Source organism: Barbatula barbatula (assembly GCF_947034865.1).
Source record: "Barbatula barbatula genome assembly, chromosome: 23".
NCBI lineage: Eukaryota > Metazoa > Chordata > Actinopteri > Cypriniformes > Nemacheilidae > Barbatula > Barbatula barbatula.
In genome coordinates this window covers 11670933-11685601 of record NC_136786.1, presented here as the reverse complement: position 1 = coordinate 11685601, position 14669 = coordinate 11670933, and the positions used below count along the sequence as shown (strand labels likewise).

The 14669-nt window shown below is 39.0% G+C and overlaps 1 protein-coding gene across 4 annotated transcripts in view; it reads right to left on the bottom strand.

Moving 5' to 3' along the window:
* Positions 1-14669, bottom strand: part of stau2 (staufen double-stranded RNA binding protein 2) — a 78253-nt gene that overhangs the window by 31225 nt on the left and 32359 nt on the right. For all 4 annotated transcript variants that reach the window (XM_079447264.1, XM_079447265.1, XM_079447262.1 and 1 more), the window contains exon 12: positions 10872-11176. In XM_079447264.1, coding sequence (XP_079303390.1) covers positions 10872-11176 — 305 coding nt within the window. The remainder of the gene's footprint in view (positions 1-10871; positions 11177-14669) is intronic.

The window sequence follows — 14669 nt, the reverse complement described above, 5'->3', positions numbered from 1 at the left end:
ATGGGTGCCGGATAACAGCATTCTTCAGAACATCTTTATTTTGTGTTCTTCAGAAGAAATAAAGTCATACAGGTATGAAATGATAAGAGAGTGAGTAAATGATGATAGAATTGGGAGTCACAACTCTCTCAATCTCTCTGCCTACTTACACTTGTATTTTGAGTGCGATTCATTTGCCAAATAACAGAAAGAACACAAATAACTAACAAAAGTAAAGATGACTCTGACTAATGACATTTTTTATTTCTTTTTAAAAACATTTTAGTAGATAATATGATGAAACCATGTGGCCACAATAACCGTGTGGTAAAAGTCCAATATCCTGACAGCCTTAATTCACATTCTGTAAATGTGTTGGGTTTTATCGGCAGGATGTTATCAGGTAGGGGGGAACCAGCAAAAGACCATTAAATATAACTGGAATAAGGCCAAACCATTGTATATAAAGCAATTAATTTTGTAATGGTTTTAATGGTAAACAGCTGATGGTTTATTTGTTATAGAAAGCATTCAAGTTTCTATTGCTTTTCAGCAGGAACACACTTACGCAATACCACAATAATTTGAATGGGTTATTATAATAACAAAGATTGTAGATTGTGCAATGCACAATAATAAATCAATTTAAAACTGATTTACCAATTTATGCAATCGCTCAAAAAATCTGATACAAGTCTTTATTTGCAGAACGTAAATTAAATCCGTTTTTATAAATTATTAAAAAAATGACTTGAAAGAGGCACATCATAGACATTAAGGCAATCGTGGCTAGCAGGTTGAATTCAATAAACTAGGATCTATGTGTCCACAGGCTTTTGAAGGTGTCAGTTGTTCCATGAGAGAACTGCACGTGGTCGTCTGGACGGCTGGATACAATGTGTGACTGACTGCTTCCAGAGAGTTTTGTAGCCGGAGAACTGTCTTGGTTTGACTTATGTTCATTTTTTATTTTTCAAGACAGCAGTGAGGGCTGTACTCTGCCAGACAGATGCTTTGCAGGACTTTAAGTAGACGGGCACACACATCAGTGCTGCACACAATCCTGTCCCACACACGCTAACTCAGAGCACTAAAACTGCTGATCGTATCTACATTTTACACACGCAAAGCTCCTCTAGGTCTTCCGACACACACAAACACAGATGACAGATGCAAAACTCTAAACGTGATCAGGCCAGTTTTACTAGCCAGCTGATTTCAAAAGATAAAAAAAGCCCAAAACAAGGTAAGTTCTCTATTTAATGGTAGTTAGGAACAAACATATATAATGCAACAGATAAGATTTCTTACAAAGTACTGACAAATCCAGCATTCATGCCAAAGGATAAATTAATTGAGACCACCAGAATGAAAAAAAAAATGAACGTATCTTCCTAGTGACTGCACTGATTCATGGGAAAAACCTGCACACATACACTCGATCCATAAAGCGACATCAGATGGTCAACATGCCAGTTAGAGAAAATCAAGAAACAGCAGCTGCAAGTTTAAATCAACATTTATGATTTATGTCAAAATAAGACAACTGTAAATTCATTTAAAAAAATAAACCCTGGGATTTTTTTTCATGTTACATTTTCCTGAAAAACTTGACTTCAAGTAAATGTGTCTCGTTTCAAAGATGTTTGGATGGCTTTCCTACAAAAACAAGACAAAAAAACTAAGCTCGAAAAGGATGCAGCGTAACAGACTGATAGAATCTCTGACTAAATGAATATGTTTATGTGAGTGAAATGCATGGACATGCCATTGTTAAGTGTGTTTAAAAGACAATGTTAACAACACTGGCTGTGAGAAGCAGAATGTGTGACTATCACTCACATTAACTGTTTCTTGTACATTATGAGGTCGTCCAATACCAGAGATCATACAAAATGTAATGTTTATAATACAGTTCAATACAATTCATGGAAGCTTCAGATTGTTCTAGGAAGTTAGTTTTTCCATTTAATTCCTTATTTCTTTCATTGATTTATTCATTAAACGACTTACGTCTTCAAATGTTGACCTCAGTCGGTCTGTTTAGCAGCAGCTCCATGTGTTACTAGTAACTTCCGGGAACTATTGAGAGGCTCCATGAACCGCCATTGCAGTGAAAAAATAAACGTCAACGTGACTCTCTCTCTTAATGGCTCTGCTAAACCTGCCCTGCTGTCCATACTACTGCCTTCTAAGGTATGAGTAACTGATTTGGAACGCTTTACATTGGCAGAAATCTCACACGAAGAGCTCTCCACATAAAATAGACTCAACTAACAATGATAACAAACAGTCTGGTGAGAACAGCATGTGTGTAGATGTAAATGGCACATATAAAAAGTTATATTCTCAAAGTTTTTAAGTCGATTTTAAATCAGGCTGAATCATTTAATGGCGCGGTTTCACAGACAAGGCTTAGCTTAAACCAGGACTATGCTTTAGTTAAATTTTGATATTTAAGTCGCTTTCAAAAGAAAGATTTAGATAAAAACATTACTGGTGTGCATCTTGAGACATAACAATGGCATTGACATATTTAAAGATATGGCAGGGCAATTTATTTTCAGTTAAGACAGCTCAAACATTCATTTTATTCTGGGACTAGGCTTAAGCCTTGTTTGTAAAACTTTATACTGAACAATATTGATTTATTTATAATCAACATTTCTATCAATATCTTAATAAAATAAATATCTAATATATACAGCTGCGTAAAAAAGTTAGAGACCATTCCAAATTATCATTTAAGCTGCATGTCTAGATGTTATGTGGCCATTCCAGTCCAGTGTCTGTTGAATTTTAACTAAATCAAACATCAGATCTTACTCTCATGTGTTAGAGCTACAGATCGATCACACTGTTGACCGTTTGCGACTGGATTTTAAAACGTTTTCTAATTGTGCCGTCCATCCTCACTTTGAGCAAATATCTGCGGGCCACCGTCAAGTTAGGGCACTCGTATCAATGCCAGCTTCCTGTCAGACCCAAGATTTATCTCCAAACTGTGTTTTTGAAGATCGCTCTTCGCACAAATACGCCACAGCCATGCAGCTGGGCCCCATCAGAACGAGGCAAAAATCTGGCCGCGAGGGATTATCACGTCCAGCATGTGTTTGCTAATGAAATCCCAGCATAAACAGCAGGTCTAGAAACAAGGGGAAGGGCAGGAGTGATAGAAACAAACTGTCCTGCTCTTTGATGGTTGGACAGAAGATGCATTTGATGTTGACTGTGCCAAAGACCAAGACGTGCGGTGCAAGCCAAGCTGAGCGTAAGACGCTGCCAGCGCCATCTGAAGTGGTTTTCACACAGAGAAATGAGAATATGGGGGTAAGAAAAACACAAGGGAATAAAATGCGTCATAAGAGTGCTTGAGGAACAACTAATGGTGCAGATGTTTAAAATATGCATCATCTGATAGTTTAGTTTTCATTAAAGTGGGATAGCAAGAAAGAACATTAAAACTAAATTGATATATCTTTTTTAATATAAGCACATGTTCACAGCCGATTCTTATCTCTTACGATATTGCTGGTAGGATTTAACACATGAGAACGCCTGATAACATCAAAGTGCAGTTTTACATGTAGTACGCTGGTCGTAACATGTCTGTTTATAGCACGTCTAGATTCCGCATGTGCTAACCTGACCACTTTATGTATTTAATGCTCTCTATGAGAACTGTATGAGAATTTCTACATGCAAAAGTAAGAATTATTTTGACAAATATAGACGAAGTGGATTGCCACCCCATTTATTGGTCCTGCCGGTTAGATAACGCTTCGCTTTTCCTATCCAAATATGGCTTCTTTTCCCCCAAGGCGCACACTCATATCAACAAACTTCATACACGCCAGATTTTATAGTACACAAAGAAATGTTAAACCGATTTATAAGTCATCCAAAAACAATTACTCACCAACTATTAAAGTATGCCAGTCATGGGTTGGATGGAGACATACCGGTGCCAAAATCATCTCATAAATCATATCATTCCCCATAAATGGACCCTCACATCAATCCACTTGTGTTATTGAAATGATAAACCTGAAACTATAGCCGAGTTATACAACTTCATTCTGATCCAGATGTTCTTTCATGAAATTAAATCACTCCATATCATCCGTCAGTGCTTCGCTATTAAAGGCAGGATGACTGTTACATGTTACAAAGATGCTGCAGGTGGGCAGCGTGGAAATTAAAGCGTGATTAAATTAAAGTCATTTATGAATGGCCGGTAATGATACTAGCTTGAAGGCAAGTGGATTGGCTCAGACTTAAGGTCTGCTATCCAACTCAAACCTGACAGGACCCCCTCCCCCAAAAAAACTTAGTTCCGGGCCGGGTCTGTGCCAGGTTTTTTTAACGGATAACAGTAGTATTTGGTTAGTATTGTAGTATTGCATGCAGTTGAATGCAAAAACAAAACAAATATCATTAGAAATATGTGTGATATAATGCTGCTGCAAGTATGAAGTATTATCAATCTTGCGTCTGACTTAGACCATCATGTTTTTCAGCCTGGCTGTGGAAAAAGATGGACAGGAATTTAGATGATTCCAGATTTTGACTGGCTGTCATGGTCCAAGCTCAGATTTTTTCCATTCTTTTTACAGACCATGCAGCTTCCCCAGAGAGAAATGTAATATGTGTGGTATGCAACATGAAATAAAAAGGTACAGTGGGTAACTACAAAATTAAAATAATATATTTGATCCCCTGTGGAAAAAAACTGCTAAAAAAAGACCCAAAGCTGTGTTGGTTTAAGATGGAAGTTTCTGGTATAAGCTGGACCTCCCAGCCTGACCTAGATGGTGTTTAGCTGGTTTTACCTGGTGTGCACTAAGAAATGCTGGGTTATTTCAACCCAGCATATAGTTAAAACAGAAAGAATCCCACCGGAAAAAAACCAGCCTGCTTAAAAACCTTTGACCAGACTGGAAGATCGGCTAAAACAAGCCAACCATAAGGCTGTTTCGCCAGGGTCAGCTTAAAGGGGATGTTCACACAAATATAAACATTCAGTCATCATTTACTCACCCTCTTGTCATTTCAAATGTTGGTAACCGAACAACACTGGCCTCAATTGACTTATATTGTTGGAACACAAAACCATTGCAAGTCAATGAGTACCGCCGTTGTTTGGTTTCCAATATTCTTCAGAATATATATTTTTTGTGTTCTGCAGAAGAAAGAAAGTCATACAGGTTTGAAATTAAACAGGTGAGTAAATGATGACAAAACTTTCATTTTTGGGTCAACTGTCCCTCTAATATACAGAGACAACAATAGCATTGCATTAAGGAAAATATTAATTTTACTACAAATAAGACAAAAAACTGGTTATTATAATTACCAAAGTATTTGTAGGGTATACTAATAGTAATAAATCCTCCACAAACAAAAATAATGGTATGGTTTTCATAAGGGTAGTGTGACTTCCATCTTAAAGTTCGACCGTACCGGTCTGGTGGGGTCACAGGGTCTTGTCTCCAGACCAGTTTTAGCCTTTAATGTAATGCCTCAGGTTCAGGTTATCATTGAGGCAGGTCCCACTGATATAAAGGCTGAAACAGATGCCTCCATCACCTGCTCACCAAGCAATTTATGAAGTAATTTATGGCATGACTGCAGAGCAGTTGGCATATAGATGCTGAAGGTCGCCGCCCGTGATCAAAGCACCCAGAACCTCACAGAGATACGTATATGCCCGACACTGGCAGGATGAGAAATCCAAGTGCGAGATCTTCTATCAACCCGACTCCATTCATCTACAAAAGCAGCAGTGATTCACTCAAAGGTCAGAAAACATCAATGGACGTGATTCGTAGAAACAACCCAGCTTCTGTGATGTGAATCTTGGTATTGCTGGTATTTCCAGTTAGAAACTGAGTGTGACAGACAGACAAACAGAAAGAGAAACAGATGGGCAATGAGGGAGGAGGTGTGGGGGATCGAAAAAGAGAGTTTGAAGGAATAGTTCACTTAAAAATGAACATTCTGTCATTTACTCATCCTCATGTCTGGTGGCTCTTTTACAGGCAATAACCATAAATGGGGACTGAATCCTGCACATAAAACAGCATCCATACGAAATGGACTTTTGTTAATATACGAATCACATTTCAGGCCGTTTTCTACACAAAGCTATTGTTTCACTATTGTTTAACCCTAACCTGGAATGAAGCCACTTCAATATAATTTTATGATGGTTTTGGTGCTCTATTCACAGTAATTGCATGACACAGAGCGACTAAAACCTCATTCCAGATTTCCCATTTTAGGTTTCACAGAAAAAAAGTCATACGACACGAGAGTGAGAAAATACTGAAGGAATCATTCTGAAAAACGACTTCTTTAAATGAAAGATGAGGGAAACAGCTGAAACGGGGCCAAACAGTTTAGCTGATATGTGATGGGTGGAGGCTTCAGATACAGTTTGTTCCACTCACCCAGCAGAGCAAAGAGATGAATGGGGTTCATAAAAGAGAAAACGTACGACTCATCCCTGAGCTCAACCTGCAGCTCTCTGCTTACCCATACTGCTTTGCAGCTGACGGGCTCAGCACAAAAGGCCCTTTATGATGTGCACCTGACATGTGGTGGAAGAGCGGCGTTCCCACAGAGATTGGCTTCACTGCTCCACCTCTCCTCTCTCTTTCGTGCTCTGCGACTCTACGCGTCCCCAGCCGGAGGAGCGAACGCTAGCTGGCAGGGGTCCGGTTGCTCAAACGAAAGGGGATTTAGGGAAAGATCCATCTCTGAGTCTGTATGGGGTGATGATACTTGTGCCAAATAAGTCACCCGGATGACCAAAAGAGTTTAAGCAGATCAATCAAGCTTTAGGATACAAAAAGCCGGGATGCCGAATCAGGGAGGACTTGTGGATAGAGGAAGCATTGTACTTGTCACATTGAGTTTAGACTGCAATCTCAGCTGATTTTGTTAGTTTCAGCAGTGCATGAAACACTATCAGAGTATTTCGGGAGCGTGTTTAAGACCACAGTGAACTTCAAGAGCTGGCAACAAAACTGAGGATCATAAAAATCTGCTGTTTGAAGAAAAAAACATCTGTACTCAAATCTTGTTCTTTACTAAACATTACAAAGGGTTTTTTTTTTGTGCCAAAAGTAGCATTTTTTAGAAAAAATATATGTATAGATCCAGCATTTTGCAACACGCAAACACTGATCCAGAAACACTTCTGGATTCAGTTTTTGACATTTATTTAGTCATCTTTTTATCCCTGATGAAAAAAACCTACAGAACCGTGCTCAAAACAGACTAGAAAATGTAATGGATTAATGTTATAATGGGAATGGTATTTGTTTTAATTAAGGATGCACAGAATATATAATAGCGATAAATAATTCCCTGTGGTTAAACTACTTTAGTTGCATGCTGCTCACAGTTAAAATACAGTACAGTACTGTCTTTCTGTCAGCGGTTCCTAACAAGTTGCACAAAGCGACTACTTCCTTTGGTGGTGACGTTAGACTTTATCACGCATATAAAGCTCATAAATAATGCGACATGGGCGCAGATCCCTTAAAACCCAGTTGCGGATTCATTCAGGGAGTTATTACTTACGAGGGAACACATTTAAAATAAAGTTGAAAGAGTTGTCAGAGGCTTGGTGGTGGTGACACTGATATCAAGCGACCTTAAGTGAAGTCTGTTTATAGCATTGTGTTAGATTTTTACTTCTGGCGATTGTATTTCGGCTTCAAAAGTAGGCATGTTGCGATGATAATTTTCCCATCGCTTAATCGACGTAAAAACACAGGTTGTACCGGTGACACCGGGGGTGGGGGGTTTGCTGTGGGGTGGTCGAAGATGCGGCACACATTGTGCGCCAAATAAATAAATAAATAAGAAACAACACTGGCTTTTCAAGACAAGAACAAAAATAAATGTAAAACTTAACCAGCTCTTGACAACAGTGCTTACATATTCTACTACATGTTCTTTGCCAGAAAAGTCTCCGCCATCGACTTGCCAGTCTGCACTTCACTCTCCTTAGATGATGAATAAACTCTGACTCTTGCTGCTGATCTTTGCCACGACACTAATTCCGCTTACGCTGAATGCAGCAGCCACGCACGCAACTGTAGTTTGCTAAGTGATTTATTACTATAAAATGTTTTAATGACGGCGAAGGTCGGTGCCGTGGTAGACAAGTGATGTAATCGGTAGTTATCTTGATTAACAAAGGTTTATGTTGTTTACATGTTTTGTCTATCACATGTTAATCACATAAATTATAATATTTGGAAATTTTGCAGGCATTGTTTTTATATAGTTTCCCACAGTCTCTGTTGGTATTGACTGTAATGAGGCATCTGATTAAAAAAATAACTAAAAATAATTAAGTGTTTCACAATCTTTTGTGCCTTTCTTGCTAAATTTGTGGATACAAATAATTTTTTTTTAATTTAACATTAATATTGAAGATGAAGACAACTGCTGAGAACCTCTGAGAAGGTTAGAGAAAATGTAAACAGAAACAAAGCCAAAATGGGAAGCTTATCTACAACAATAACAAGTTATAACATTTCACTTGTACAACAGAGATAAAGAGAACCAATGAGAAATGATGAAAGAGACAGAAAGAAAAAGAGAGTGAGCATATGTTGTGCATTACTAAACCAATTCCATTATTCCTGGCCTACTTCAATCAAATATGGCCTCTAACAGGCCTCTAAACAGTGAAATTAACAGCAAACTAACTTTTTTCTTCTTCTCTCCATATAATCACTCTTTCCAAAAAGCCAAAGTACTTATGCCCTGCAATTTTCAACCCCTGGTCAAATTCCATCAATCAAATCACTTTGTATTCTGGGCCCCATGTGTCTGAATCTCAATTATCTCAAGGTGAATTCCAAGAACACCAAAGACATACTGTGCTGGGTCCTTATTTCTACAAGGCACGGCCCTATCCATTAACTTTTCGATCAAACTAAGTGTTTTGAATTTCGAGATCAAAATCTGGCTTTACAGGAAACAGTCGCTTGAATAACCGCATGTCTGCGAGTCCACGATAAATACCACATCTGTAACATAGCACAACTGCTTTAGGAAACTGATTGAACATTGGTTCTTGGTTTTTCCAAACTGTTGCAGGTGTTTCTGTTGCTCCTATGCCAGTATGAAACAGGGCCTCATAGGGGCTTTCATAACAGCAAATGTTTGAAGGGATAGTTCACCCAAAAATGACATCATTTACTCACCCTCATGTTATTTCATACAGATTTTTGAAAGAACGTTAGTAATTGTCAGTTCCAGGACATCATTGGCTACCATAATACTCAAATATGTATTCAAAGGTTTGTTTTCCAAAATAATATCTCATTGTGTGTTCAACAGACAATAATTTTTTTTATATTTTATGGCAATGGATGATGTCCCAGAACAGAGAATTGCTAACATTCTTCTAAATATCTGTAGAAATTTAGACAGGTTTGAAACAACCTGAGGGTAAGTAAATGAAGACAGAATTTTCATTTTTGGGTGAACTGTCCCTTAAACTCCATCAAACTCAAATTGAATCACTGAAAGGACAGACCTGGTATGATTTAAACGTGTCCGTTGGCAGTGTGAATGTTTGCCAACATGCGTATACTGCTTGCACGAGTTCCATACGAACATGTGCCAGCAAACATGTAACATCCTGGAATCTGCCTTTCACTGCAACAGACGCAGCCTGACGGGCCGTGTTTTTGATACGTTCGGGTTTTCATTATCGACCCACATCGTCTCAATGAAATGCGTATTTCCTGCTGCGTCTCTATTACAGAGTCAAATCTCTCCTGAGAAAAGACACCACAAAATGAGGGGATAAAGCCATTAAGATAGCTGGCCGGGATTCTTATCAGGTTTTTAGGGGGGGGGATGTGGAGTTATTCGCACAGGCAGGCTGGCTCATCCCTCGCAGCTGGCCCTTTAAGTGAAACCTGCTGTTTTCCTCGTGTTTACATTGGCTGCTTCAGCGTTCTTCATCGGGTTTCAGACTACAGGAAGGCTCTGAGCAAAAACAAAAGCAACCTTTCAAAGGCAACCTTAGCAGGTTAAGATAAAATGTTTTTACTGTCCAATATTAAAAGCACCTGCTGCTAAATTAAGAAGGCAGGAGAGCATTATGGGATGGAACAGTATGGTCAAGTAGTGGTAAACCAGGCGACTAGCTTAGTGATAAGTGACTATTTATAGTGGTTTGAAAAGTTTTAAGATCAGATTCTCTAAGAAATGCGTAATTCATAGACCAACATTTTTGTTGACGAATAATACACATTATTGCATAAAATGAGTTTGCAATAAAATGTAAATATCTTTCCGGTTTATTTGCTGAATATCTCTCACTTATCCTTTTCGAAGGGCGTCTTTGAATTTAGCCCATGCTACATTATTAATGTTGGCCTTTATCTACACGTACAGACTACAGACGTCATTGGCGGACTTCTCAGTGTATCATTCCATGACCACCTGTTGACAAACTCGTTGATTAATTTTGACTAATTACTCAAAATCATAGTAGATGGTAAAGACACACCCACAAAAGACCAAACAAGTTGTGGAAGAGCGGTAAGATAAAAGACAAGTGGTTACTCTTTGTCTGTGATGTAATACAGACAGGAAGTGGAAATATACAACAAGGCATAACTTCCCAGGAAAAGCAATGACAATTCATTAGACTGCACCTCCACATGTCCACAGTCTCACACATATGAATAAACAGCGTAAACCAAGCAGATCAAGTTTAGGCTGCACAAGAGGTGTTATGAAATTTAAAGTATAGAGTATAGAGGTGTGTGGAGCGAGAGAGAGAGAGAGAGAGAGAGAGAGAGAGAAACAAACAGACATGACGATCTGCAAACCACTTTATTTTTCCTTACCTGGAAGCCTTGAATGTGGGCTAAATATTCCAGCTGCTGGGAAGGCTGGATGGAGCTGCAGGCTAGAGCAGGTGCTTTGCCCTTTAGGATCAGAGCCTCTGCTGTGGGCGATGTCCCGTTCAGCAGCAGCTCTCTGGCGATGGCTGCAGTGCTGCCTACCGAAGGGCTGTAGAACGGACCTCCAGACCCTTGGCTAATGTCTTTGGGTGACAAGTAGTTTCCAGGGGCACTGGGGACGCCTTTATTCCGGCTTGCCTCCATCTCCTGATACACGTCTGGGGAAAGGTGAAGAATTCCTTTCTGTGCTATAGAGGGATGCAATACACAAAATCATGACTCGTTACTATCATTCACATGCATTTGTGCATTTCATTATTTGCATCTTTTTTTGACATAGAACATATAGGTTTGAACAACATGAAGGTAAGTAAATGATAAACAATTTAAATTTTTGGGTATACTACAATAGGATTGATAGATAAAACCTTTCCATGATACTAAATCCATGCCGGCAGGTGTCACCATAAAGTCAAAGCCCAATGTCATATTGGCCAGGGCGCCCTTAAAATCATACTTCATGAACATTTAGAATCGGACACAAAGCTGTCCAAAGTACCTAACCGAATGAAACAACACAACAGAGGAACCTAGAGAGGAAAGCAGCTGCAGCAAACACAATTCTACTTCCTGTTTGCATTTGCCGCCCTGATTTTTCGTCTGGGTTCCACGCTTTCTGACAACCCGGCATAAGCAACAACTGATTTAACTTAGTGTTCAAACCATAAAACTGGTAAATATTATCCCAGGAAATTGTGAGAGATGTAAATAGACAGTTTCTCTAAACTCAGTGCCGCGCTGTTGACGTAGCCCTTTAAATCATGGAGTGAGAACGTTAAATGAAAACCAGCAGTTCAGAATTCCCGCTGGCCGTTTCAGCAAGGTTGACTGGCAAAGAGGCAACCGACACTGAATATTTGTAAAAGTCACACGACAACTTGGATTTCACGTTACACAAATCAGCGGTGCGGACCGGTGTACTTAAAAACGGTATAAAACGAAAGGTGTGAGCCAATATGACATCATTTACAAATTACGACAAAATGCATATAAATGCTGAGAATTAACGATACCAGCAACCACCTTTGCACCCCCCCCCCCCCTTCTCTCTCTCACTCTCTCTATCTACGTTCCAACATGTTCCACCCAGTATAATGGGTTGAATTTGAGAATGGTGGACTGGAGATTAGCCAGCTCATGGCTCGAGCTGTGATTTAAAACAGATAACACACAAGCCCAAACTGTAAATCAACACGATGAAGCAATGCTCTAAGACACTAAACACTAACACACTGACATATTCATACACACAAGCACAGCTCCGTCTTACTCATACATTCACTGCTCGTGGAATCTCGCGCTCCTTTTTCCTTTTTACACACACAGCGCTTTCTTTTACATCTTTCTCACACAAACCAGTAACATACACCAGGAAATGAAACATGGCCACATTTATAACAATAAGCAGCTGAAAATGTTTATTTGACTGGAAGAGATTTTTTTTGCTTGCTTCTCGTAGCTTTCCATGTCCTGTCCTTACAGGATTAAAAACTCAATTAAGATGATGTGTTGCTTTTCCAGGATGCAACATGATGCCTCCCGTACGGCTCTCGATAAGCCCTTCCCCTTATTTCCTCCATCCGATTATTACGCCACACACGGATTACAAATCGCACATGCTGAGTGTCTCTAACTTTGTGGTTTTGTACATTTCGAGGAATGCATTATGGGATTCAACCTCCAAACTTAAGCCCGTCTGCTCAAGTGCTGCATAACAGCACTGGAAATTGATTTATCACCTCAGACAAAGTGTCTTGTTGCTTTAAATATGCAATGTTACACGGGCGACTGCACGACTGCGCCAGCCGTGACTCACCGCATCATTTCGGCAAAATTTTCGTTTCGAGTCTGTCAAGAAGCATCCAAGCCTGGGCATTTAGCTCCATGTGTCACATTGAATAGCTAAAGGGATGAGATGCAAAGGTACGAATGCAGAGCTAAGAATCTGAGGAACAGAGTTCGGACGAGTGCCGTAAATCTGCTTCAGAGAACCTGGTTCTGAGTTCACAGAGGTTGGAAAGGAAAAACCTGGTTCCCAGGTCAATGACACATACATCTGCTCTGCATTGAGTTAAAGCCCCTCAGAGACGTCAAATCTCTCACTGGCAGACCTGAGGAAGCATAAATTTGCAAGGATTATTTTGACATTGAAAAGGCTTCGGTTGGGAAAGTTTGTAAAGATAATTAGGAGATAGATGAAGACAAACAGCACCATTGAGAAAAAGTTGTGATGGAGAATTGATCTGCTACAAAATGGCCAAGGGGGGGGGGGGGGGTTATTCCTCCAAGCAACAGACCTCGACAACATGCACAGGACACTAAAATCAATGGTTCACACATTTGCAAACGGGTAGTTGACAAATATACACGACCATGTGTCTTATGCTAATTCTTTTTTAACAAACCGTTCATATTCATATTTAATGTTTTCTAAATTGTTGCAGTTACACCACAAGACACCTATGCGGTTTATTTGTCAACTACCCAAATACAACATACAATATGTTATGCTATGTGTTAATTCCTAGAACTAGTGACAAAATTCGCCCCCAAATAAATAAATATTGTTTTTATTGCCATTTACGTGCTGAAAATTTAAACTGGTCAAAATGACAAACAAACGGCAATGTTTGCAGATCTTGCAAAGAAAAAAAGTTAATATTCCTTTTTAAACACAATACTATTTTTTTTTATGCATTTGATTGTGAAAGACTGATTTTTAATCACACATTTCATGCGTCTTGACATTCTCTCTTTGTCTTTTCATGGCTGAATTTGCAAAAGCAAAGACGCTTTCTATTATGAATTCTTTCATTTCTTTAAAATGATACATTTATAGTATACAAGATCTGAAACAGATGGTACGCTGAAAGGATGAAATTATCTACAAATCATCATCTGAATGGAATCTGTAAATTAAATCATGAAGAAGATAAAGGAGTCAAAGAAATGCCTGCCACACTGTTATAAAGGTGTTTCCATCAGCCAAAAGCGTTCGTCAGCATGTGTGTTTGTTCCAGCAACACAGAGCTGGGTGAAAACAGCTTTACTCTAAGAACACCAATGACCTGTTTTAGACATCATTTAAAGAAATGAAAGTTTTCCCAGATTCATCCGAAACAGCTGTCAAAATCAACAATGAACACTCAATTGAGGTTCGCATTGAAACTACAGACTAGTTGCATGACTCAGTGCAGATTCACGGAAGGACGTTGTGCATATGGAGATGCTTGGCATTTCTCAGGGGTCCACATTTAGTTAGTCTGTTTTAATTATTCCACAATGATTTTTATTTCAGAAAATTGTTTGTTAACATGCAACTTCAAGTAATCCTCTACCCACAGGAGAAGTGTCATCTGTTGCCCGTTTCCACTTACAAAACCGGAGCCAGTTTTTAATTTGGACTGTGCATTTCCATGGCAGGCGGTTCTAGGCCAGAAATACTGACTCCAAAATGGCTCTCAAGACCTGCTGGTCTCCAACCAGACACCACTAACGTCACAGATGCCCGAGGAAGAATTAATGTAAAAAGATTACAAAATAACAAAAATAATATTTTACAAGTTTGAAACGAAATAAAAAATTGGCCAGAAAGAAGATCTCTCCAATTAACAAACTAGCGAACAATGAAAAGTGTAGATTAATAAACAATCCTGTTTATTTATTATTTAATTTATTATT